Consider the following 25109-nt stretch of genomic DNA (forward strand, 5'->3'; position numbering starts at 1 on the left):
TTGCGATGCTTCGAAGTATATGAGTCTTGGTCTTGTCCCCACATTCAGACATGAAGTTTCGACAAGCATGGCGGACAACAATAGTTGTCACGTTGACTGTTCACAGCCCCCCGGTCAGCTAACTCCTTACCCTGATATCTCTGGAACTGGTGTTAGTATATGCAAGAGCAAAAGCTCAGAACGATCATGCTAACGATATTTAGGTCTTGGTTGGATATACCGCTACTGCTGGGATAGTCGTGTTGATTTTAGTGTGCCATTATCACATTGCATATGACCCAACAAAGAACCCATTTGAAAAGAAGATCGTTCCAGGCGCGACTACATCTCATAATTTTCACCTCATTCCACAACCGAATTCACGAACGAATCCACGACCAAATCCAATTGACGTTGCATATCTTAGCCTTCTTTCTAAGACCCTAGCAAGGCTAAGACCAAGGCTAAATCTACCGGAAGCGAAGGAGTACCCTCGTGTGGAAGCAGTGTTCATCAAGGTTGGTCGAGTATCTCACCCCACTTCATACTTGCGCTAAGGAGACATAGTGTGTCCAGTCTATGAGCGACCTCCAGATCCTCACGGGTACATCCATTCTCATCAGCGGTTATGTCCAGTTGCATTGCGGCCTTTCGGCTTTCCATTGGCAAATCATCGTCTTTCTGGCTTGGTTCTCGAGCATAACTCACCTTTCTTGTCTGACTTTCCTGCGTAACTATCTGTATAATCGGCCTGCGGAACGGGCATGGAGGCTGGTAGCAATGTTTCTGATGCTGGTAATGTTGCTCGTCGCTATGATACCCACGGGTGCTTACAACTGGACGGATTTCTACTACAGTGGTGATGGTTATCCAACTCCTGCGCCTAGCGACTATGCGATCTGCTACTTACGACCCGATGGAAACGATGACCAGTTGACCTTTGCGACGATGGTGATCTCTGTCATTCTATTGGCTCTAGGCTTCATCTACCGAGTCATCAGGATGCACGAATCACTGTCGGTAACCATCGTTGGCCGTGCAAGGGAGTTCTGCAGTGAAAAGGCCCGTTATGTCCTTCGTCGAATATACACAAAGTCGGGCATGGAAACTTCGGGCTTGACATTGAATCGCTTTCTGTTTTATCGCCCAATCCTGGCCCTGTTTTTCACGGGTCGGGCGTTGCTGGACCTTTGGAATTCCATGTTCATGGAGGTATGAAGCATCTGACTTGATATGATCGATGCTGATTTAGGAAACAGATCCTTTGGATGGTAGGAAGCTTTACTTGGGGTCTCATCAGATTAACACAAACACTCCAAATAGACGATCGTGGTTCTAGTGATTGGTCTTTCGGTCAGGTCATCTCTATCGTCCTTGTTGGAGCTCCTTTGCTAACCATCTTTGAATCTTTCTTCGAAGGTACGTCCTAACCCTTGACGAGGAGAAGACACCATTTTGATAATTCTAGCCAAACAACCCAGCGGTACGCTTCCGATAGCGCTTGTGCAGTCCAACACCGCCAATTCTCAATCCGGTCATGGTAACGCATCGACGAGTGCGCCGCCTCAGGCACGCGATCACCCTGATTGTGACTTCTACCATAATTCCAGATGGGCCGACTCGTTGGTCGTCGTCATGGTTTACTTCGCTGTCGGCCTCACAATGGAAGTTCTAGTGCTTAGCGGTTCGGCCAACATGAAGTTGGTCCAGCTCTTGATTCCTACCTACACCCTTTGGATTACATACCTTCCCGTTTATATCACCCTAGTCATCTGGATGTTCATCATGGTTTCCATGCTGCTCGAAGATATCAGCCATTCGCAAGGGAACGCATTGAGATTTTTCAATGCGTCGAGATTTTCCAAAGCGGCGACCGGCGAAGATTTGAAGAGTCTTTTGAAGGTGCTGGATGTGGTATACTTTTGCACCACTCTCGTTGGTGGCTTCACGCTTTTGTTTAATGATATTGTACCTCTTTCTCTTCTTATGTCCGGCCCAACCTTTTACTGTATGCTCTTAGCAATGTTTAAACTATAACCGTTCAGTAGGAGAGTTTGACCTGATAGTTCAGCAACAACAGTCTGTCGCACAATCTAGACTTGGATAAGTCCTTTGTCCAGCAAATCGATATTGGCTTCTGATTGACGGTTAGTATTCACTTTTGTGGCGGCCGAAGACTTCCTTGGAGTATTATAGTATGCCATAAAGTCCGCCTCCAGCGCCTCCGCATCACCCCCCTTCGCCAGTATGATCGAAGTGTAAAGGGAGATTAGGTGAAAGAAGTGAAGTTATATATGGTTATTGTAAATCAGAAACGAGATGCAAACGATGCTAATGTGGGACATGGCTGGTGAATGAATTTTAGCAACCCACCATCTCACAGGATCGGTATGTGACTTTCTTTTTCAGTATACGTTGATACCCGGTGGGTGAAATTGTCGACCGAAAAATCATAAGATGCATTTGGCCTCATATTGAGCTCACCGGTTTCGCTGGACCATGACCACCAGACATGACGCAATCTGGCTGCGGTGAGAAGATGAGATATCCCCGCGTTGACGACTGTGATTGAAGTCTTGACTTGGTATCCGTTCGCTGGCGAAACGACAATGAGCCAACCCGACATGATCGGGTAACTTGTAGTGGCGGTCAGCCTGACGGTTGTTATCGGAGGGGTACTGGAAGTGTGTCAAACAGCGACAACCGACACGCGACGTGCGATGTTACACAGCTTCACGAAGCGGTCCGAACAAGACTGCAACACCAACGTCACGCATCCAGCTCTCGACAGCCCTAGAAGCCATCGAGGCTTCGCGAACTACGGCACGTCTTCCAATAGCGGGCAGGGCGATGGAAAATTCGCCGCTCTGGAGTCCGGGCCCCACGCTCGTTGAAGCCCTCGCCGCTAGTTGTTGGCCCGAGCCAGGTTCCGTCCCCGAGATTACCCGACCTAAAAATGGCGGACCCTGACAATGGTGGCTCGCAGAAAGGAGAGGCGTGGGAGACTTGGGCTGGAAGAGGCATGTGAACACTTGTACATCCCCACAGTGGATTTTCCATGTTGAATTGACGGCTGCGGGCTGCCAGTAGACGCGGTTCCGTCAAAGACTATTCATTTTGTGGCTGCTACGGCAACGCTTGTGGGTGTGCGTTGGGAAACATGAGAGAGGTAGATACATTGTTGTTATTGTCAGGCAGTTCTACCGGCAGCGATCAGAACATGTTCAGAATCAAGTGAATCACAAAACTCATCATGACGACCTTATCGTATTCACTTTCTCCCACACTCCGCGTTTCCGAGGTGTTGATGAGGGAGCGCTCGGGATAGCGGGCAAGGGAACTAGCACGTGATGGGTCTAGTGCGACTTAGCGCAGCTGGCAGAATTTGTCGCAGCTTCGCTACAAATACACCTTTCCTCCCTCAACGCAGCACCAGCATCTGCAACCTCACCTTTTTCAACCAATCTCCCCTCTACACGTCTTCAAGATGTCGGGAAAGCAGCAAGACAAGAGCATCATGGGGATGCCCGTACGTAACCCGCCCTCGGACTCGGCCAGCTGTTCAGTTCGACAACCGTGGAGCCAGCAATAGTTGCAGATCTATCTCAATTGCATCAATGGGGTTTTCTCCAGCGGATTGGCAATGTCATGAGATGGACTCAACTTTGCTGGCTCTGCGCGCGTTGGCTGGGCTGTGTGGTTGGAGTGCGTCAATTACTTGGAACTTGGGCTAACGATCAAATCAGGGCTTCGTGGTCGACTTCCTGAGTACGTTCCATCACCATCGACAACTCCATCAGCATGAGTGCCATTGGCATTCGGGCATGATGCGAGCACCATCGACAATTTTCTGCGTCCGTGACAGATACTAACAGCTTATCAGTGGGTGGTGTTTCCGCCGCCGTCTCGAAGACCGCCGCCGCTCCCATCGAGCGTGTTAAGCTCCTCATCCAGAACCAGGTAGGTTCTTCCAACGGGACCCCGCACATCAACAATCTCTAATCCACCCCGCAGGATGAGATGCTTAAGTCCGGTCGTCTCGACCGCAAGTACGACGGCATTGGCGAGTGCTTCAGCCGTACCGCTAAGAACGAGGGTGTCCTCTCCCTCTGGCGTGGTAACACCGCCAACGTCATCCGTTACTTCCCCACCCAGGCGCTCAACTTCGCTTTCCGCGACACCTACAAGTCCATGTTCGCCTACAAGAAGGAGCGTGACGGTTACGCCAAGTGGATGGCCGGTAACTTGGCCTCCGGTGGTGTAAGTATACTCGTTCAATGCTTGTCAGCACACAATCTAACAACAACAGGCTGCCGGTGCCACTTCCCTCCTCTTCGTCTACTCCCTCGACTACGCCCGTACCCGTCTTGCCAACGACGCCAAGTCCGCCAAGAAGGGTGGTGAGCGCCAGTTCAACGGTCTCGTAGACGTCTACAAGAAGACCCTGGCTTCCGACGGTATCGGTGGTCTCTACCGTGGTTTCATGCCCTCCGTTGCTGGTATCGTTGTCTACCGTGGTCTGTACTTCGGTATGTACGACTCGATCAAGCCTGTCCTCCTCACCGGTTCCCTCGAGGGTAACTTCTTGGCCTCTTTCGCTCTTGGTTGGGCCGTCACCACTGGTGCCGGTATCGCCTCTTACCCCCTTGACACCATCCGTCGCCGCATGATGATGACCTCCGGTGAGGCCGTCAAGTACAAGGGTACCATGGATGCCGCCCGCCAGATTGTCGCCGCTGAGGGTGTCAAGTCTCTCTTCAAGGGTGCTGGTGCCAACATTCTCCGTGGTGTTGCCGGTGCCGGTGTCCTGTCCATCTACGACCAGGCCCAGCTCATCCTCTTCGGCAAGAAGTTCAAGGGTGGATCTGGTTAAGCGCCTTTCTTCCCTCTTCGATACCCCCAACCTGCGTTTATGTGGTGGAAGCAGCTAATCGCGACGTGAGAGATGGGGATGGGGTGTACGTGTATGAGAACGACAAGAAGCCCTGCGGGCGGAAGGTTGTTCTTGGTAACGAAAAGCACGATCCCGGGGTGGTAAAACACTCTTGTACTTTATACATTCACACGTCATATCCGGCTTGCAATGCTTTTGTCTCTTGCCTGTACTTCCTCTTTTCATCGCTTGGTGCAATGGGGAAAATAGTGGTCTATAGAAAGTCATGGGTTTCTTTGTACGCAAAACCTATCTCCACTATCGAGTGACATTCAATACGAGTTGTGATATAGGAGCAGTGCCGCACTGCTCCATCTGCTGCCCCTGCTTGTGCCGCCCCCCATCTACCCAAGCACACGCTCAGAATCCCCCACCATTCTTCCCCTTGACCGCCCTCCACACACTCTCCTCGCCCTTCTTCAGCGCCTCACCCGCTTTATTCAACATACTCCACGCCTGCGCCCCAACACCCTCACCCTCGCCATCCCCTCCGGCTCCACTCGGACCACCAATGCCTCCTCCAGCCGTGTACGGCGCATTATCCGGCGCCTGAACATAACCCGGTGGATGTTCCAAGCTCGTCCTTGTAGGTTGTGCCTGCGCTGTATCAGCTGTCTGGAACGGGCTCGCCGCCGGACCGTAGTTGAGGACCGTAGGGCCCGGTTTACTGGCCGCCGCCGACGCCCAAGGAGTGGTCGAGGTTGTAGTTGAGCGGCCGGCTAGCATGGAATCTGAAGGAGGGGGATGACTGAATTGTGGTAGTGGTGGTGGAGCTTGTCGCGTCTCCGTTGTGATGACTGTTGCTGTCGGCATGGCAGTCGCACCTGGTTGGGGCGCTGCTGGTGTGCTGCCGTTGCGGTAGTTCTCGCTCATTCCTGTGCCTGTTGGTGCGGCGGGGCGGGCGCCGGGCTGAGGAGCAGGTGGCTGAGAGGAGACATGTTGTGTTGTTGTTGCTGGGGCGTAGGCGGGTGTTGTGCGTGTGGGTGGCGGGTTGTGAGAGGTGTTGTCGTTTGAGGCTGTCGAAGGGGTTATACCGTCTGCTTTGGCGGCGGTCGTTGAGGAGGTAGGTGCGATTGGGGCGTTTTTGTGGATGGGGATTGGGGGCATGTTTGGGCTCGCTTTTGTAGATTTGCTGGTAGAGAGAGAGTTGGTGTCGGCTTTTGCTCTCTCAAGTAGAAACGTACGCTGTGTGTTAGAATGAGTGAGTATGACGGTGTAGTAATTCGTGGCGACGAGACGATGACTTGTGGGGGAGTTTGTTGAGTAGCTAGTTTAGACTTGTGAACACGTTGTGGGAGTTGTTTGTTGCTGCCTTGTGCTATGTTCTGCTATCCTCTCTCTGGCGTGCTCTTTGGTTCAGCTGTTGGAGGTGGTTACTGCTTTGGGCGATGATGTCACTCTGGCACGTGAAACCTTATTAGGTTCTTCCAACCATGAAACCTTCTTTAGACGTCTGCAGCCAGGCTTTCAATATCACTTAACACCGTCTTCTTCAATGTGATACACTTGGGACCGATCTGGCCGGTCGAGCTATGGGTTCTTTGCGCTTGTCTTACACTATGATTTTGGCATGTGTACAACCTGACAACAAGCTGTATATGCTGACACTTGGCTCTCCTGGGCTTCATCTATATGAGAGAGAGATCACGCAATCTGGTATGATTTTAATCATACCTCTTTCCTACTTCTCCTTTATCCCATTCAATCGATATGTGGCTGTGCCGCGCTCCAGAGAACGGTTGTTCGGCGCAGTCAAAACATCGCCGAGAAATCCAAGAAAAGCTTCGCATCCGTTTCGTCCCTTCCTCGATCCTTTCCTTTCATGCTGCAGGGAATTTTCAAGTTGTCTCTATTCATTACCACGGCATCGGGCAGCAGCATCATTGTCTGCAACGTCGTGTTCAGGAGCTGGAACAAGCAAAGGGCCGATCGGGATAACGATCAACAAGTCCAGACGCTTCTGTAAGGACAGAGATTTTCTATAATCTCAAGGAGGAAAAGAAAGGAAAAGTTGTGCACACAACTACCCACGTCTCGATAAAACGACCCAGTGTTCCTACGATTCAAAGGATCGCATGTTGTCAGACGCCTGCCTTTCACATCGGTCAGCCCTGCATCCGCATCCGGCAACCCACGCCATATCGAATGGTGTGGTACACCAGATCCATATTATCAAAATTGAATATATGCATTAGGAACATCTCCGTACATTTCATACATGTTGTTTACTGATCATTCACGACTCAAGCCGCCCCCTCCACCAGTCGATCGGTCACGATAGCAGCAAGCGCCCGCCATGTCTCCACAGATCCTATAGCCAAGACATTCCTGCGGGTGCACAGTTATGATGCCCGAGTACGGACTTGTTTCGAACGACATCCTTTGCAATTTTACAGCTCGAGAAGTGGAGTTATCCGCCGCCGTTTCAAACCCGTTCTGGTTAGTCGTTTCAAACAGAATCCTTCCGCATGATTGCCAAGAACTCTTGACATGTTCACGACGTTCGCCCGCCAGACGGTACCTGGCTAGGGAAGAGTGCTCACCCAAGATCGTGAGTGACAGCCCATGTCTTCCGCTGTGGTGGGTCGCCCAGCGGAGAGGATTGGTGCGAAAAGCTTGAAACAATGTGCCCCCAGCGCGTATGCCTTCGGACGCCGGCAAAGGCTTGACCACGGCGGCGGGGGGACGGACGCTGAGTTGTATATAAGGTCTTGTGTAACCTTCCCTTGAAGCTTTTGGCAGCAAAGCTCTTCCATTCTTTTCTACACCAACAACTCCAGTCCTTCACTTTTTCCCTTCACATTCATTTTCCAACTCCACCAACAAGCTTTTTTTCGACAATGAAGTTCTCAATCATGTCTCTCGGCCTCATGGCCGTCTCTGCTCTGGCAGCACCTATGCCATCTCAGATCGCACCCAAGCGTGACGGTCTCACCAAGCGCGCCGCATCCCTGGAGGATGTCGCCACTACCGGTTTCGCTACCCAGAACGGAGGTACCTCTGGAGGAAAGGGAGGCAAGACCATCGAGGTCAGCTCCCTCAGCGAGTTGGAGTCTGCTGTCAAGGGTGAGGATGCCGCTATCGTTCTCATCACCGCTCCCATCAAGGGAAGCGGAGAGAACGTCAAGATTGGCAGCAACAAGTCCGTCATCGGAAAGGACTCTTCCGTCGTCCTGACCGACTTCACCCTCACAGTCAAGGCAGTCAAGAACGTCATCCTCCGCAACTTCGCCGTGGAGAAGGTCGTCGGCGGCGATGCCATTGCCATCCAGGAAGCCCAGAACGTCTGGGTTGACCACGTCGACCTCTCCTCCGACCTCGACCACGACAAGGACTACTACGACGGTCTCCTCGACGTCACACACGCCGCTGACTATGTCACCATCTCCAACAGCTTCATGCACGACCACTGGAAGTGCTCCCTAGTCGGCCACTCTGACAGCAACGGCAGCGAAGACAAGGGCCACTTGACCGTCACCTACAACAACAACTACTGGCTCAACATCAACTCTCGCGGCCCTTCCTTCCGCTTCGGAACTGGCCACCTCTACAACAACTACTACGAGAACGTCTCCGATGGCATCAACACGCGCCAGGGTGCCCAGCTCCTCGTCCAGAACAACGTCTGGGTCAAGGCCAAGAAGGCGCTCTACAGCACCGACGGTGGTAACGCTGTTGCCGAGGGCAACGACTTTGGTGACAGCGAGAACACTGCTCCCAAGGGCTCCCTGTCCAAGGTCCCGTACGAGGTTCCTGAGCTCCTTGAGGCGGCTGCTGTCAAGGCTGCTGTTGTTGGCACTGCTGGTGTCACCCTCAAGTTCTAAGCGATGGAGAGTGAGTGTATTATAGGTGTATGGCTAGAAGGAGATATGATCTTCAGGATTTTGGAAAATTAAATCCAGGGATATATAAATGAGGATGGAGAAAAGGGGGTTTTAACGGCTTCAAGTGTAAATATTTTGATAGCTGATTTCTTGTATATATGTACGCTGTGCGGACAATATTTTACCAATGAAAGGGACGCTTTTCGTTGCAGTTTTGTTGGTGTCATTTGCTTATAGGTGTTTACTACATATACAGCTGCATACAGTGAAGCCAAATGAGTGTTTGGGAACACATTTCTACTGCGATACGATACAGTGTAGGTCAACAGCGTTGTGCCTGCGTCTTATCACCAGCACGTTCATCATATCAATAGGCGTTTACTACTGATGTTATGTTCGCTGCGTACGACCTCTAGCAGCCGACGTTTGCTCCTCACCATCGTATCTTGTAGGGGGTGGTTCTTTGCTCCGCGTGTGACCTAAGAACCGGCGTTCCTGCCCGCAGGCACTGCTCCAAGTGGTATCGAACACCTGCGTAAACACGGTATCCTCCATGAGACCATCATCTTGCGTCGTCGGCGCGGCAACTACTTTTGTGATCTCCTCGCCTTCTAACATTTCATCGATACTGACTCGCCTGCGCACATAGTAGTACCTCGGCCATTGGTGCCCGTTCGCGTCCACACTTGACTCATTCTCATTCTCATCCATGGCATTCGGCATCATACCCCAGAATTTTACTTTCGAGCCCAAGGCGCTCATATAGGACAGTGTCTCTGTAGCGAAGTGCTGCATAATAGTCCGCATTACCTCGACGCACTCGTCGGCCAGTTGGTGTCCGGTACCGGGCGCGTGGCGTCACTCGTCGTAGAGTTCTATAACAGGAGGGGTATAGATGCGAACGCATTTCAGTGTGGGGTGGGCTGAGATGACAGTCTGAAGCGTAACTCTTAGTGTCTGCACTAATGCATGAATGATGCAAGGAATTGCTCACCAAGTATGTCTCCAGTTCAGATGCTGCGTGAGCTTCTCCATGTATTTGTGCTAGCTTGAAGTTTGAGATGGCGTGTTCTACCTCACCTAAGCGTACTTCACAGAAGTCCACGCCGAGACCTTCAAGATGAGGACTCGATTGAAGAAGTTCTTCCAAACCATCTACGGATAGGCGTGTTGAGTAACAGTGTATACCGAGTTGTCGGAGAGAAGAGCCGTGGTGGATGATGCAGGAGACATCAACCATCCGATCATAAAGACTGAGCGAATGCACTCGAAGGCCACTGAACGAGTTCAAAAGTCCCTCGATCCGATGTTTATCCATAAATGTACGGATATGGGCGTTAGCCTGTTCGAAGATTAGCTTGGTGAGATTACAACCCGGTTGAAGTGCCGTCAGGAGAAGATGAGCTTCCGGACATCGCAGCAATTCAACACTCTCAAGCTTCGACAATTCGACGTGCTTTCGAATCGACTCAAGTGACCTTGAGTCTAACGCCACCTGTTCTAAGCTCATCTGAGACAACTCGAGTTTAGCACGTCAATCTTCATCCTCTCCAGCCAGTCCTCCAAAAGCGTTGTAACCCACTTTTCCCCACGTTCCCAAGGGACGCAAAAGAGGTAGTGCCGGAGTTGTTTCGTTCCCATGGTCCTTAATTCTAAGGTCCTTGATGTTTGGGGCGCTTCGAACCAAGAACCCAGCTGGCGTGTAAGTGTCGACATAATCAGTCCGCAAGAAAACTGTAAGAGATTCGACATCCGCGCATCGAGACGCTGCCCATGACACTAAATTCTTGTCCTCAAGGTCGATGACATGTCCACCAGGTCGCATTCGATGATATACAGCTAAGCGCTTTAGTCGTGATTGGTGCTGAAGCAAGGATACCAGCAAAGTCGTATCAAGCACTATCTCATCGTCACCAACCAAAGCGCGCAGACGATCTTGGGGAAATGCGCCGACCACCAGCTGGAGCATGGGATCTACAATGACACCATTTTTCCAACACTCTTCTTTTTGCCAGCATCCATTGACGATGAAAAGATTGCGAACGTAAGGTGTGATACCGTTTTTAGGATTCAAGAGTGTGCCTATCGTCTGCATGGTGATTTTGTGATTTTGAAGTTTGAAGTTCTCGAAGAAGATAGGCGCCATGACGTCTCGGCATTGGCGATTGGTCAGACATATGGCTGCCTGGGTGGTCTTCTCGCGTACGAAGGCGAAAATGCTGGTCTGTATCTCCACTGGGAGGCTGGACAAGCAGGCTGGAGCCGGATCAGCCATCACGGGTGCAGTTGAGAATTGGGTGAATCAAGGTGTTAATGGTAGGCTGTCAAAGCGAGCTGGTTGTATGTTTTGGTGGAGGAGTGCACCAAGGTATTGACTAGCACGAAAGGCCAGACAGGGAAGGCGCCAAGTTGAGCGATGACATTAGTAGGATTCAAAACATGCAAAGCCTTTTAATGAGTGAGACAAGACGTTCCCGCTATTGGCGGGTAGGTGTTGAATCCTGCTAACATTAGGCCCCCATGGCGCCTTCTAGCCTTCCGCGCCTCGCGCGACTGATAGGACTGCAGGCCACAGCCTTGCAGCTATACTGCATATGCAAGTTTACGTAGCATGTGCTAGCGCATTTTGCTCAGCCTCAGTACGGCAGCCTAGATGATAAAACATAAAGCTACTGCGCCAGTCTTCTAAGATCACAGATCCCTAAGATTGTCCTCACGCTTCTATCCCATCTTATTCGTCATGGTTGACTCTATCCCTCACTCGCCTCCTCGAGACACAGGTATTTGTTGGGAATGCCAAAGCATCCCCACCTCATCTTTTTTCGAATCTGGAGCATCGCTCCACGACATGCGATCTGGAGGTAGTGAGTTGTTGTTTCGTGGCACTTGGAATGAGGTTGGAAAGGGATGTGCTTTATGCGACAGTCTGATTGCTTACTTCGGGTCCTCTAGCGGGTCTGAAGATGACGCAGGTGATTTCACAAAATCTAGAAAAAAGCGTATAAGCATGTGTGGGTCATCTTCTAGAAAGAAGCGTATAAGCAGCTATTGGTCATCTTTGGAGTCTCAGGGAACGAAACTTCCATGCTTCGCGATCTTAACCTCGACAAAGACCGTATATTTTGCTCAAAGCAGTATTCTACGGTCCGTGCCAGCAAAGTTGCGTGATATCATGCTTGCGAAGAGCTGGATACTCGAATGCCTACAATCGCACGAGGGACATTGTGGTCAAGACGGTTCTTCTGGTTTCCCATTGAAGGTGATAGATTGTGCTTCACGAAAGCTATGCGAGATTGCTCCTGGAACTCCATATGTCTGCTTGAGCTATGTCTGGGGTAACACTTCTGTCGCTCATGAGATCTCTTCGACCCTTTCGGGATGCTTGCCCAAGACCATAGAGGATTCAATATGGGTCACGTTACAACTAGGGTATTCATATATATGGATCGATCGATATTGCATCGATCAACAAAACGATGCTGAAAAGCATTACCTTATCATGTATATGGGCGCCGTGTATAGAGGAGCGAAGCTCACAATTATCGCTGCAGCAGGGGACAGTCCCCATAGTGGCCTTCCTGGTATCAATGGAACACCTCGACGTCAGCAGTACAGTCATACAGTAGGGACATCAGGCCAACAGATCATCGGCCTTGAGGTACCGAAACAGGACATAGAAGATTCGGTCTGGAATACTCGTGGATGGACGTTCCAAGAGCTGGTACTCTCAAGACGTCGGTTAGTCTTCACAAGATCACAGATGTACTTCCAATGCAACAACATGCATCGCTTGGAGAATCTGCCTCCACGGCACCCGGCTTCATCCAGCCCTGATCCTTCCATGGATGCAGGAATAAGTCACGATAATCTCATAGCATTTCCCAATCTAAATATTGGTTCCACAGTACAAACAATCTATCGGCAGATCGAGGAATATTATCACAGGAACCTATCATTCCACGAAGACATCGTCAAAGCTGTCACTGGCATCATAAATTCCTTCGAATTGGGACAAGGTACAGATCGAATACGTGCCACTCAATTATTTGGCTTGCCAATATTCTACAGCCAGACGTCGCCTACTTTCTGCTTGCCATCAGAAAAGAAATGTAGCCCTACAGTTTTCACACCAACTTCAACCTTCGCACATAGTCTAATCTGGACTATATCGCCGCCCTTTGACACAGAGTATAGTGTTGTCACGGATACTCTTTTCCCATCGTGGAGCTGGGCTAGCTGCAAAAACCATTACGATCCAATCTACGAATGCAATTTTACCTGGGAAACTTCACTAGTAGACTTTTCCTGCGAAGAAAGTTTGCAAGTTTGGATTAACAATGAGAGCGGAAGGAGTTTAGAGTTAGACGAATACATCAAGACGTGGGACCAAGAAGACGATAGATTACTTGCGCCAAAGATCTCTATCAAGAGCTGGGTAGTCTTATGGAACACGGAACCGTATCAGAATAGCAGTGTTCACGACGACCGGGCTTTGACCTGGAGTTTCAAGATGGGAGACGATATCATGTTAGATCATTCAGAGACTCCACCGAGTGACAGCCTGGCCGCGATATACCTTGGAAGCAACCAGTCATTGGGAAGGCCCAATGATAGGGAATATAAGGATGCAGTATTGCTGGTAGTAGAGAAGGTCGACGATTCGACATGGCGCCGGATCGGTGTGCTTCGATGCCCTCGTAAGAGAGTTTCGCACTGGGAAAACACTCTCGCCTGGCTCAATCGTATCAAGCGAGAAGGCGACTGGAAGATGCGCACACTGTGTCTGGTCTAAAATGCCGCATTCCAAGGGAGATGAGAATGCTCTACGACTATGGGTAGAATGGGCGAAGAGCATCTTGACACGCTGACAATATGGCTGCCCGGGGCTCGAGCAAGAAGGTCAAGACCGCGCCGTCTACTTCCGGCGACACTTTAACAGACTTTCCATCGAGGAAACAATAGCGCAAGTCATCAGGCTTACGAGGGTGATGGGAAGGGCGGGGTGAAGTCGAAGGAAACCCCTTGCGTACCCAACCCCACCATGACACCACCTGTCAAACATTTCTCCATTCTACACCGGTTTGGACTGCGCAGAATTTGACTTGAACACCAGACACCAGCTTGGGCATGATTGCTCTGTCTCACACTCTCTTAAAGCGCACATACTGCATCATCCATCATCCAAACATTGAGGTCGAGCTCAGCGACATCTTATTTATCGCTTTCCAACCACACACAACGTCCATCTCAACAATCCCGCAAAGAGAAGCCAAAACTTAAAGCCCAAAAATCGCGGCCATCGCCTTTCCATTCGACTACCATCGCCGCTTTCCGCAATACAGTCACGTTATCAGCAGAAATCCAGACGTCACATTTCTTCACGACCATGACGCACTGGCACGCCATCCATTTCGCACTATGCTACCTTGTCGCTGTGCTTCTCGTAGGTTGCATGCTCTCGACTGCGGCTTACGGTCGCGAAAAAAGCCTACGTATACGACAACGAAGGATTGGAATTGGAGAAATAGAGGAAAAGCCTGAAACTGAGGAGAGCAGGCATGAGGAGCCAAGAACGAACAACAGAAAGGGTTTATGCGATCAAAGAATTAGACCTGAAAGACTGCTGTGTAGCCATGTAACGGAAAAACAATGCTTTTGCCGCGTTCTGTATTCTCATTGATCATATTCACCATCACATCGCACCACTTATCAAATGCGCTCAAGTGCCATCCAAGGTGCAGAAACCGCTTCGAAAGAGTCCTAGGGCTTTTCATACATAATAGTGCACTTGGAATTCTAATGAGGCTTTCAATTTCTAGACTTTTAATTCGTGGTTTTTATCTAATTACAATTAAAATGACAGAGACATCTAGCGCTGTGCTATAGTCACGTGCGACTTTACCATCTAGTGAAAACATTTAGGACTTTAAAATTATCCTTAAGAAAGCGAAAATACAAGATTTTGCCCACCGTTAACGGTAAAAGTGCCGTTACTAGTGCTAATAGCTTGTCCATTCAATTTCCAGGTCGAGCCGTCACCGCAGACAGGTAGAGAAACAACACCCTTGGTATTAGCAGGGCTCTCGATCTCTAGGTGGGTGATTTGTCCCTCTGTCGCATTCCACGCAACGTAGACCCCGCCATCTGGCACAGGGATTGTGCCAGCTGCCCAAGACAATCCTAGAGTCATGGGCGAAACCTGCCACTCACGAAAACCAGGTTTGGTAGCTGTCGCACCCAGTATGTAGGTACTGAGTTCACCGGTGGGTCCGGACGCCCATGCGTGACACAGGCTGGTGATTGCTCCTAATCCAGGTCCGCCATTTGCGTCGAGGGTTTCCCAGAAACATCCAGTGTAGTTCGCACCAGCGGGATCAGCCATCGGGTACCACAGAGAATGGAGCAGCTCATTGGCTACTGTTGCGTCTCCTGCAGCGAATGCTGCTCTGAGATGATAAGCTGAAGCATATGGGCTGATGAGTTTTCGGAAACCGGCAGCAACGGTACCGTTGGAGAATGCTAGAGGTCCACTTGGTGTGGAAAGTTCTGACAAAGTGCTCAACACTTGCGACGAAGTGTGATTTGAGTTCGTTACTCCTGCAAGAATGGCAAGGGCGTTGCTGTCTTGTCCAAAGCTATCTGTTAGTGCTTCAGAGATATAAAAGGCTCCAGGTTCGCTATTCCAGAGATGGGTGTTGATTGCAACGCGGAGTGCATCCAAACGAGACCGATATGTAGTTGTGTTGACACCCGCATCATCTAACATAGTGAGAGATGACTGGAGCGCATATGCGTAAACCATGTTGAACTTCGTCACAACGCCGCTTTGTGCAGGGTCATAATAGTTCCAGTCGCCACTGAAAGCAGGATTAGAGATGTTAAACAGCCCGTTACTAGGAAGGACCTGAGAATCTGCCCAGTCTAGCATGCGAACAACTTTGGGTGCCCACTCCTTCGCAATGCTCGTGTTTCCTGTATACTGGTAGAAATTGGCGACTGCTGTGACCATGTTGAAGGAGTAGCCGATAAGTCCAGTGATGTTGCTCTCGAGGGGCTTAGAATATGGCTCCTGCTGGATTTTTGCGGTCGGACTGAAGAAACCAGGTGTCATCTGCGAGGAGCCCAACAGCTCTAGAGTCCCCATGATATACTCAACACCAACTGTGCTAACCATGGTAGAGCCAACAGCGACATCAAGATCTCCAGCGTAGGAAATACGGTCGCGTTTTGAACCGTCCACAGCGGCGGCGAGAGGATTAGTGCCCATGAGAAAGTCCGGAAGGAACGAGGTGTCCGTCAGCTGTGCCGAGTATTCAAAATTGACTGCTGGGCTAGCCAAGGTAAAATTGCGGAACATTGCAGACTGACCAAGAGCAGCGCCTAGTCCAGAGGAACCGAAAAAAGCGTAGGTCTGCGAAAATTCCAACACCTTGGTCGAGCCGAAGTAGATGGAGATCAACTCAGCGCTGATAGCAGCCTTCACATGGTACCAGTTCCCGACCGTGATGTTGGATGGCAGAGTAGCAAATGCGAGGAAGTCAGCACTCTCTGAAGACCCCGAGTTTGCGCTGATCGACCCATTGGCGATGTTGCACCAAATGTAGACACCATCGTTCAGAGTACTTGCGAGAGCAGAGAATGAGAAACCACCAGCGATAGGTTTGACGTCGAACTCGATCTCGTAGTCCATGAGCGACGACGCAACGACACCGGACAGGCTTTGCGGCGCTAAACTGTGCACCAACGATCCCTCAGAAGACACTTCCCAGAAATCAGGAATGGAACGTGCAGGAATCTCGTTCATTTGGACTGTCCTTGCGCCCACGTTCCAAATCTGATTGATTCGGTCGTCGGAACACTGAAAAGACCCAGGAAGCGAAGCGATGGGCGTTGTGGATATCGATGGTTTCACGCCTACTTTGGCTAACACCATATCGCCTGGGGTCAAGAGTGCCAACTTTTGGTAGCGAAATCCTCCCTGGATGAGTCTGTTCGTTTTGTTCGTTGGCTCGGTAATGTTGTAGTTGTTAATCCGATAGGTATCCATGGCAGCGGCCAGTCCAAGCGGGCCATCGCTCTACAAGAATCAGCTAATTGTACACGTGTATTTGCTATTGGAACGCTTACAGTAGGAGAACTCAGCAACACAGCAAGAGATTCGCTATAAGTAATTTGGAGCCCCGACGTGTCGCCGCTAACACTAATAATCTCAAATGTTGGGAAGCCTTCAACGTTGGCGCCATAGTCGAGGATTACTTCAGATGTAGATGAGTTGCCCTTCAGTGTGATGGTACCGTTAGAACCAAGGATGATAGTTGTTGCATCGCTGGCTAATCCCTCTGCAGATGAAGGATCCAAACCAGCTAGCACATTAAGTGCTAGGCCAAGCGCGAAGAGGCGCATCGTACGGGTCGAATCAAAGGTGTTATTGTGTAAGTTTAAGTAGAGTAGCTGGTCACGAAAGGTTCGTAGCATAACCGTACAAACAGTACTTCAAGGTTATATAGACGTTAAGAAACGGCATGTGCCGGATCGATCTACGTGCTAAGTTGAAATATTACCCGTAGTAGCATATGAACGAAATACGAAATACGAGATACGCAACGCTAAGGCCTCAGCGTGGACGAAGCACTACTAGACTAAAGCATCTGTTATGTAACGCCTAACCTGGGTTTGTCGCAATAGTAACTTACTACTAATTGTTTACCTACCTGTCTAACGATATCAAAGTGTTTTAATGTATACCATATTGTTGTACCTAAACTATAGGTGCCTTGGTGTTGAGCAGCTAAACAGGTAGATATAGTAGAATTAGTCTACACGAAGCCGCGACTGTCGATAGAGAGAGGAGTGAGGTTGAGATCTGCGGAGATTAGCTACAGGAGATACGGACTTCTACGGCAGCCGAAACCCCGGGTCTTAGCGTACCTAACATACAGCACTTTTAAATCTAGATTCCTCGTCCCCCAAGAAGAAGTCCACGCACGCCCTGCTGAAATCAGCAAAAGATACTCTCTGTGGACTCTCGATATTCTTATACTACCTCTACCTTTGCAGAACGGGTCAGCGATCGATGTCGCGAGCCACCAGACCCAAGAGCCGCACCCCCAACAGCTCATTCACCGGGAGCGAAACATCTGAACCCAAGGGACAGCAGAACTGGAGTCCTACCGATGCATCCACGGCTCGCGAGTTTGGTGGTCCACTGGGCATGTTGGCCATGATGATTGGATTTCCTCTACTCATGTACTTCATGTGGGCAGGCGCTGTCTTCTACGACGGGCAGATTCCGAGACCAGCACAGAACGAGTCTTTCGCCGCTTTCGTCCAGCACCTCTGGTTCTTGATTAGGACTGAAGCGTACCCTAATAAGAGGGCTTGGTGCATCTACTGGTCCTTTGGGTTCACGCAACTCGCCTTTTACGCTCTACTTCCTGGTGTTTATCGTAAGGGCCAGCCCCTGCCGCATCTGGGTGGGAAGCAGTTGGACTATTACTGCTCGGCTATGTGGTCTTTTTATACGAGCGTCGCACTTGGTGTTGTCTTGCACTTTAGTGGTTACTTCAGGCTGGATGTGTTGATCGGCGAGTACGGACCCCTGATGAGTGTAGCGATCATCTCTGGGTTTCTATGCTCTTTTGTTGCATACTTCTCAGCTATTGCACGTGGTGCAACGTTACGTATGAGTGGCAATCACATTGTCGACTTTTTCATGGGTGCGGAATTGAACCCGAGGATGTTTGGCATCCTAGACTTTAAGATGTTGGTTGAAGTCCGCATTGCGTGGTTTATCCTCTTCTTCCTCGCGTTGAGCACATGTCTCAAGCAGTTCGAGGAATATGGATACGTGTCTGTACAGGCGTGCTTTCTGCTCATAGCGCAATATCTTTATGCTGGAGCGTGTGCCAAAGGAGAGCATTTGATTATTACTACCTGGTATGTCCAAAACAATCACTGCAAGAACGTTCTAGTCGTTTTTCTTTTCTGACTTGTTGCAGGGATATATACTACGAGAAGACAGGTTTTATGATCCTTTTCTGGACAATGGCTGGCGTGCCATTCTCGTACGCTCATGCTATCCTCTACATAGCTAACCACAAACCCAGCCAGTACCATTGGCCATGGTGGTTCGTACTTGCCTTGCTTATCCCTTATCTTGGCGTTTACTATGTCTGGGACACTTGCAACAGTCAGAAGAATCAGTTCCGGCAAGAGGAGCGCGGTGTAGTAGACGAACGAACCACATTTCCCTATTTCAAAAAGGGAAAGATTCAGAACCCGAGGACGATCGAGACAAGTTACGGTAAAAAGTTGCTCTGCGATGGCTGGTGTAAGAAACTTTCCGATTATGAGATCTATCTGCCTCTTTGCTGATTGTTGACAGATGGCAAGGCGCGCAAGATCCATTACTCTTGCGATATCTACTTTGCTATCAACTGGGGTCTCATCACAGGCTTTGCGTCGCCATTTCCATGGTTCTATCCTGTTTTCTTCACCATCATGATCATGCACCGCGCATTACGCGACAATGCCAAATGCCATGACAGGTATGGCAAAGCTTGGGAGCAATACACAAAAAGAGTTCCGTATATCTTTATACCAGTAGGTCGCTACTTGTTTAACACTAGCCTAAATGATACTAATCAGAGATAGGGCGTTGTCTGAGCATTATTCAGACGCTTATAGTGGTCACCTGGGCGCTCGGGTACGCGACTAAGATATCGTCGAGAATTTCTGGGCTCTAGTCTATAACAACGGATTCTAGAGACATTTTTCCAAGCGTATCGTTTGTATAGTGCGAATATTTACGTTGAAAGGGTTCTAGGACTTTTCATACGTAATAATACAGTTGAAATCCCAGGCATCCACAACTCTAAATCCACCGCTCATCTACCTGACCAGCAAGAACAACCTCAAGACCGGATAAGCCATCTGGAACCAATCCGCCTCGAACCCACCCACAGGATCAACCTGATTGGCAAGACGCAATACACTGACACCCCCCGGAGACCGAATATGTACAGGTGCCATTTCTGGCATGGTGAAGGGTGGCGGCATGCATAAAGCTAGCGTACAAGCTTTGCCGGCGAATTCAGGACGAATGTCGTAAACGAACACTGCTGATGTATTGAAGATAGCTGGACGGTATATCCGTTGCCAATGACTTTGGTTGGGTCCGCCTTGTCGATAGGAATGAGTTGGTACGGATACTCGAATGATTCTTGGAGCGAGGTAAATATTGGTTGCGGTAGACTTTCAAGACTGTCAAGATGAAGAGGTATGAAAGAGACGGGCGAGGATATCGAGATTAAACTCTGAATTATTGGGGTTGACCGATCAAAGCTAATTACTGGGATGGTGACGATTGTGGGCTGAGATGTCGGGGCATCTACTTGCGCTTGTTGCAAGTACCAGATCCGCTCTCACAACCGGTACCGCAGTGTCCAGCAGTGTTTCCGCACCATCCGTACTGCGAGCAGCAGTTACCGAATGTCGAGCCAGTGCAAGTAGCACCTCCCTGAGATCCACAAGTACCATCAGTAGAGACCTTCTTGGTAGGAGCCGGGGTGGAGCCTCCGGAGGTTGCAGGGCAAGAAAGGTCGAACAAAGGCTTGACCGCCATGAGGTCACCCGCAGGCTTGATGCCGAACGAGGGGACGGGGTTGCCGTACTGAACATCCTGGAGGATGTAGTACCACAGGTTAACGTTGTCCTTGATGAGCTGGCAGGTGACATCCTCCCAGTAGATGCGGGCATTAGCCGCACTGGGGACACCCTGGTTGAGTGTCTCGCCGCTAACGGGCCACCCGGTCTCGGTGACCCAGACGGGCTTACCCTTGGCTTGAACCTGGTGGTAGGCGTCGAAGAAGAGCTGGCTGCCGGATCCGACGTTGTTGTTCATGGTAGTCTGGAAGTAGGGGTAGGCGTCCATGCCGATGAAGTCAACAGCATCGATGACGGGGTTGTTGGTGGCGTTGACGTAGACGGTCCAGGTGTCGACGTGGCCGATGGGCTTGCCCTCGAGAGGAGTACCCTTGATAGCAGCACGGGTTTGCTTGATATAGTTGACGAGCTCCTGGGGCTGAGCACCGGCGCCGGACTTGTTCTCGATACCAGTTGGGGTGACACGGTAGAGGTCCTCGCTGCCGACGGAGATACCCTCGACCAGGTCGGTGAAGGCAGTACCGTACTGGGCGATGGCGGCCTTGAGAGCAGTGATCTCGTTGTTGAAGTTGGCTTGACCGGCGGAGGCCCACATGCCGAGTAGGAGGTTGGTCTTGGTGTTTATAGCAGCCTGGATAGCCTCGATGACAGTGGTCTGGGTGCCGTGCTGGATCATGGTGTACAGACGGGCGCTGTTCCACCCACTGGTGCCAGGAAGCTGCTTGGCGGCGTTGAATTCATATTCAAAGTCGACGCGCGTCTTGGCCTGGTTGTTGTTGAAGTTTGCGCCGTAGTTGAAACCCTTGATGGCAGCGTTGGCCGAGGTGAGAAGGCCGGCTGTGGCGAGGATGGTAGAGGAGACGCGCATGATTGTAGTATTAGGTACAAGAAGACGATATTAAAAGTGTAGAATGAAGTCTTGAGAAGGGTTGGGGAGAAAGGCGTGCGTGAGAAATGTTAAGGTGGGCATGGCGAAGTATTTATTTGCCAGTGACGTCTTGCGGCTTCTAGACGTCGCTGCCGTCGTAGGTCTTTTCATCGGACGTGCATTAGCCGCACGGTCAAAGCAAATTAGTGCCATCTCGAAGAAGCAGGAACGCGGATGCCGGCGGTGATCCCCATACTTGTTCTTGGTTAAGCAATCTTGGCATGCACCACGACAATCCTTTTTCTTACATGCGTTCACCCCTTACATCCCATCGTTCAATACTGCTTTCATGGCGCGATGTCGATTGAAGAAGCCTTCCAAGCATTCTAGGAAGCCTGATGCGGCAAGACAAGGAACGACTGTTTTGCCCCGGCCTCGCTAATCATTGGTCCATGTGGAGACGGCAATACTCAACAGCCTAGCAGCGACGTCAAGCCCCCGGTATAACATCGTATCCAGATAAAAATAACTCGCAATCGACAACATCCCCGCTGCGGGAGATGAGCTGCACATCTCGATTATCCTGCGTGCAACATGGCACATGCAAGAGTTATCGAAATACGTCGATGTCTGAGTGGCTGTACTGATCAATAGTTTTCTTGCTAGCGAGTGCGACTGCAGCATACGAGTGTCTAGTCGACACATGTCCTCGTGTCATCATCACTTGACGTCGCGCACTACCATGGTTGGTGATTCGTTGTAGACAGGACGGCATCGGGGCTGTCGTTCATTCATGGCCGAGATTCCAGAATGTGGTGACGTGGATAGCGCTGCTGGTCCGAACTCAGGAGAAACGGTGCGGACGCCAGGGATATTTGATCCGAGCTATGACGCGCATCATCGGCTTTCGATCCGCGGATGGTGAGGCGAAAACTCCATGTCAACATTGGGACGCGTAGTCGATGCTGGAAAGAGAGAGTATGATGCGGAGCATTTCTCCAGCCGTTTGGTCTCTTGGTTGGCGTTTCGATCCGGCGCTATATGCGCCAATGTCGCGATTCGGTAGCGCTAAGCTTTTACCCTTACCAGAAGTTTGGTATGGAGACGGAAGCTTGGTCAATCAAACGGGCACTTGGAGCACTCTGCGACATGTAGAAATCTGGAAGATAGCGGGTGGGTATCGTGGCTGTGAAATCCTTCGCAAATGCCCCTTTGTTCCGCCGGGAGTCCAGCCACGGGCACGGTAATGAGGGATGGACCGTTCGCCTTTATGAACGCCATGGGCCTGACATTACCGAGACTCGTCTCTAGGCTACGCGAAATGCCCAAAGAGCCAGCCGACCTTGCCTGCGTACATGCACCAAATTATCGTACCACCTCACATCGAAGCGTGATCTGGCACAGAAACACGTTACGAGGAGCACTGGATGAGTCCTCAGGGCAGCGCAATGACACAACCATCGTTGTCAAGCTCAGTAATGCGATTATGAGGGTTGCAATATAGTGCTCCGAAATACTTGAGCCCTTCATTTGTAAGGCAATTCTACTGACCGTCAGTTGGAGTTTGGCGGCAAACCCAGCAGGTCAACGGAATCATCAATTATATCAGGACGTTGAGCTCCCATCAAGATACGTCGTGAGCAATTACCTAGAGCCGTGGGAAGCCATGGCTCATAATTTCTCTTGTTGTCAATAGATGGTGTGGTGAGGTACCTGGCAGAGCGACAATAGGCCCTGAAGGTAATGCTGAAAGATTTGCTTTGACTGTTTGATCATGACTTTGAACGGACGACTTGACATAGCAATTGCAAGGCAAGATGAGATCGCCAGCAGTGGGAATCACGGTGTTGATGAGGAGCGCGCATTCGGATTACCAGCTCAAGGTCTTGGCATCCCGCCCTAGCGCGACCTCGCGGCTCATGTTGCCTGAAGCTCTAGCTAGAGAAACATCCAAGTCGCCAACGACAAGTCGGCAACACCTCACCACCGCCTTCACCCCTGCAACTTACATTCCTCTTCCTGCGACTTAGCACAAGTCTCCACCCGCAACCTTCTTCGACTTCTCCGCATACACCGCCGCCATGGTACGCTTGATTGAACCCCGCTGGAGCTCTTGTACTAACATGACCAGTTCATAGCACGAAGCGAATATGGTAAGCTCTCTAACAGCTTTCAACAAGAGGACGTGTGCTAACAAAGTGTGACAGACCGTGGTATCAAGTTCGTCCACCCCTCGTCTCCCACGACAAGCCCGCCCGCTCACAAACACACAGCACCTTCTCGCCCGAAGGCCGTCTCTTCCAAGTCGAATACTCGCTAGAAGCCATCAAGCTCGGCTCAACAGCGATAGGCGTGCGTCTTTTCTAAACCCATACCCATATCCATACCCTGCTCTCTACAATCCGCCGTTAAGCCCGAAAACCAACTCACAATCCCCAACAGGTAGCAACAGGCGAAGGCGTAATCCTCGGCGTAGAGAAGCGCGTAACCTCGACCCTCCTCGAGACCTCCTCCGTGGAGAAGATTGTCGAAATCGACCGCCACATTGGCTGTGCCATGTCGGGCCTGCAGGCCGATGCCCGCAGCATGATTGAGCACGCGCGTGTGGAATCCCAGAACCACGCTTTCAACTACGCGGAGCCGCTGCGCGTCGAGAGCTGCACGCAGGCGATATGTGATCTGGCGCTGAGGTTTGGTGAGGGTGCCGAGGGCGAGGAGAGCATCATGTCAAGGCCGTTTGGTGTGGCGCTTTTGATTGCGGGATATGATGAGGACGGTCCGAGTCTGTATGTCACGCACACAACATTTGCCCCGCCTTGACAAACACACTTCCACTCCTACTGTGCTGTCTACAAGGAAGAAACTAATAGTAGTCACAGCTACCACGCCGAGCCCTCGGGCACATTCTACCGCTACGACGCCAAAGCCATTGGCTCCGGATCCGAGGGCGCGCAGGCCGAACTCCAGAATGAATTCCACAAGTCGCTTACCCTGCCTGAAGCCGAGGTACTTACGCTCAAGACGCTCAAGCAGGTCATGGAGGAGAAGCTGGATAGCAAGAATGTGCAGTTGGCGAGTGTGACCAAGGACAAGGGATTCAGAATCTACACTGATGAGGAGATGGCCGAGGTTGTTGGAAGGCTGCCTACGAACTAGACAAGAGGTCTGAGTTTGGTCTATGGAAGAGGGGCGGGCATAGCCGCAGGAGTGGAGCTTGAGAGATGGATGATGGCCCGGCTGAAGGAAGTCCGGTAGATGGGCATATGATAGCATCTTAAGCCATGTGGCTTGGGTGATGTGAAAATGAAGCAATGACCAAACATGTTCGCAGGTCCTACGAGTGGCAAAACTGTCATGCAAATCAATTTTCGTCACAAACGCAATCATCACCATCACAGCAGTCTCAAATCATGATAAAGGGCACCAGCGAAACAACCCTAGAACAAAGACAAAAGCGGTCTAAATTCCCCTTTCTTTTTCGCAATGCCCATGTAATTATACAATTCCTGACTTTAACATTGCCTCTCTCCTCATATTCCCCTTGCCCAGTATATCGAGCAAGTGATAGAGAGAAGAAAGCTCAGAAAGGGTTATCCTCGGGCGGTATCTCGTGGGTGAAGAACTTGTCGAGAACGGGAATCTTCTTCATGATGTCGTCGCGTACCTTGGGTACCTCGGCGAAGAAAAAGAGGGCGAAGAAGCCGGCTACACCGCCGAAACCGGCGGCGAGGACACCGTACTTGGCGGCTTGGTTGAGGGTAAGGCCGTGGTAGTTCTTGGGGATGGTGTATCTGTGGTTAGGGAGATGATGTTAGCTTGAGTGGAACGGAGGCGGGGGGGG

The 25109-nt window shown here is 50.7% G+C and overlaps 14 protein-coding genes across 14 annotated transcripts; 8 read left to right on the top strand and 6 right to left on the bottom strand.

The window, feature by feature from the left end:
- Nucleotides 1-67: 67 nt before the first annotated feature.
- On the top strand, nt 68-1409 carry CC77DRAFT_949397 (hypothetical protein; the record flags this gene model as incomplete). Its single annotated transcript, XM_018535254.1, has 4 exons — nt 68-151; nt 204-476; nt 547-1191; nt 1239-1409. 4 exons carry the CDS (start codon nt 68-70, stop codon nt 1407-1409), a joined length of 1173 nt encoding a protein of 390 aa, XP_018379646.1.
- CC77DRAFT_1026065 (hypothetical protein) lies at nt 1333-2320 on the top strand. The gene is made up of 3 exons (XM_018526187.1): nt 1333-1985; nt 2039-2116; nt 2162-2320. Exons 1-2 carry the CDS (start codon nt 1615-1617, stop codon nt 2040-2042), a joined length of 375 nt encoding a protein of 124 aa, XP_018379647.1. The 5' UTR covers nt 1333-1614; the 3' UTR covers nt 2043-2116; nt 2162-2320.
- A 1146-nt stretch (nt 2321-3466) lies between these two features.
- On the top strand, nt 3467-4852 carry CC77DRAFT_1014254 (ADP,ATP carrier protein-like protein; the record flags this gene model as incomplete). Its single annotated transcript, XM_018523884.1, has 5 exons — nt 3467-3508; nt 3726-3747; nt 3863-3939; nt 3994-4239; nt 4289-4852. The coding sequence occupies 5 exons, from the start codon at nt 3467-3469 to the stop codon at nt 4850-4852; spliced, it is 951 nt and encodes a 316-aa protein (XP_018379648.1).
- Nucleotides 4853-4930: 78 nt separating this feature from the next.
- Nucleotides 4931-6273, bottom strand: CC77DRAFT_577018 (hypothetical protein). Its single transcript, XM_018532310.1, has one exon. The coding sequence runs from the start codon at nt 6017-6019 to the stop codon at nt 5273-5275; it is 747 nt and encodes a 248-aa protein (XP_018379649.1). The 5' UTR covers nt 6020-6273; the 3' UTR covers nt 4931-5272.
- A 1-nt stretch (nt 6274) lies between these two features.
- Nucleotides 6275-7077, top strand: CC77DRAFT_576747 (hypothetical protein). Its single transcript, XM_018532308.1, has one exon. It carries the CDS (start codon nt 6445-6447, stop codon nt 6895-6897), a length of 453 nt encoding a protein of 150 aa, XP_018379650.1. The 5' UTR covers nt 6275-6444; the 3' UTR covers nt 6898-7077.
- Nucleotides 7078-7642: 565 nt separating this feature from the next.
- On the top strand, nt 7643-8931 carry CC77DRAFT_576782 (pectate lyase-like protein). Its single transcript, XM_018532309.1, has one exon. It carries the CDS (start codon nt 7753-7755, stop codon nt 8734-8736), a length of 984 nt encoding a protein of 327 aa, XP_018379651.1. The 5' UTR covers nt 7643-7752; the 3' UTR covers nt 8737-8931.
- Nucleotides 8932-9044: 113 nt separating this feature from the next.
- On the bottom strand, nt 9045-9935 carry CC77DRAFT_577060 (hypothetical protein). Its single transcript, XM_018532312.1, has 2 exons — nt 9731-9935; nt 9045-9672 (listed from the first exon to the last, which is right to left on the bottom strand). Exon 2 carries the CDS (start codon nt 9541-9543, stop codon nt 9127-9129), a length of 417 nt encoding a protein of 138 aa, XP_018379652.1. The 5' UTR covers nt 9544-9672; nt 9731-9935; the 3' UTR covers nt 9045-9126.
- CC77DRAFT_577059 (hypothetical protein) lies at nt 9936-11214 on the bottom strand. The gene has a single exon (XM_018532311.1). It carries the CDS (start codon nt 11009-11011, stop codon nt 10271-10273), a length of 741 nt encoding a protein of 246 aa, XP_018379653.1. The 5' UTR covers nt 11012-11214; the 3' UTR covers nt 9936-10270.
- A 529-nt stretch (nt 11215-11743) lies between these two features.
- On the top strand, nt 11744-13528 carry CC77DRAFT_949334 (HET-domain-containing protein; the record flags this gene model as incomplete). The annotated part of the gene is made up of 1 exon (XM_018535248.1): nt 11744-13528. One exon carries the CDS (start codon nt 11744-11746, stop codon nt 13526-13528), a length of 1785 nt encoding a protein of 594 aa, XP_018379654.1.
- Nucleotides 13529-14674: 1146 nt separating this feature from the next.
- Nucleotides 14675-17190, bottom strand: CC77DRAFT_1001929 (putative alpha-L-rhamnosidase C; the record flags this gene model as incomplete). Its single annotated transcript, XM_018523168.1, has 2 exons — nt 16864-17190; nt 14675-16813 (listed from the first exon to the last, which is right to left on the bottom strand). The coding sequence occupies exons 1-2, from the start codon at nt 17137-17139 to the stop codon at nt 14675-14677; spliced, it is 2415 nt and encodes an 804-aa protein (XP_018379655.1). The 5' UTR covers nt 17140-17190.
- A 691-nt stretch (nt 17191-17881) lies between these two features.
- Nucleotides 17882-19338, top strand: CC77DRAFT_910557 (ERG4/ERG24 ergosterol biosynthesis protein; the record flags this gene model as incomplete). The annotated part of the gene is made up of 3 exons (XM_018533643.1): nt 17882-18672; nt 18735-19066; nt 19121-19338. Coding segments are annotated over 3 exons (1341 nt in total), but the record flags the coding sequence as incomplete, so codon positions are not given.
- Nucleotides 19339-19959: 621 nt separating this feature from the next.
- Nucleotides 19960-21487, bottom strand: CC77DRAFT_577093 (glycoside hydrolase). The gene has a single exon (XM_018532313.1). It carries the CDS (start codon nt 21266-21268, stop codon nt 20126-20128), a length of 1143 nt encoding a protein of 380 aa, XP_018379657.1. The 5' UTR covers nt 21269-21487; the 3' UTR covers nt 19960-20125.
- Nucleotides 21488-23336: 1849 nt separating this feature from the next.
- On the top strand, nt 23337-24528 carry CC77DRAFT_1001936 (proteasome subunit alpha type-5). Its single transcript, XM_018523169.1, has 6 exons — nt 23337-23352; nt 23400-23421; nt 23476-23488; nt 23542-23620; nt 23711-24054; nt 24148-24528. Exons 1-6 carry the CDS (start codon nt 23350-23352, stop codon nt 24422-24424), a joined length of 738 nt encoding a protein of 245 aa, XP_018379658.1. The 5' UTR covers nt 23337-23349; the 3' UTR covers nt 24425-24528.
- A 320-nt stretch (nt 24529-24848) lies between these two features.
- On the bottom strand, nt 24849-25061 carry CC77DRAFT_949386 (hypothetical protein; the record flags this gene model as incomplete). The annotated part of the gene is made up of 1 exon (XM_018535253.1): nt 24849-25061. A coding segment is annotated over one exon (213 nt), but the record flags the coding sequence as incomplete, so codon positions are not given.
- Nucleotides 25062-25109: the final 48 nt, after the last annotated feature.

Source organism: Alternaria alternata (assembly GCF_001642055.1).
Source record: "Alternaria alternata strain SRC1lrK2f unplaced genomic scaffold CC77scaffold_34, whole genome shotgun sequence".
Taxonomy (NCBI): Eukaryota; Fungi; Ascomycota; class Dothideomycetes; order Pleosporales; family Pleosporaceae; genus Alternaria; species Alternaria alternata.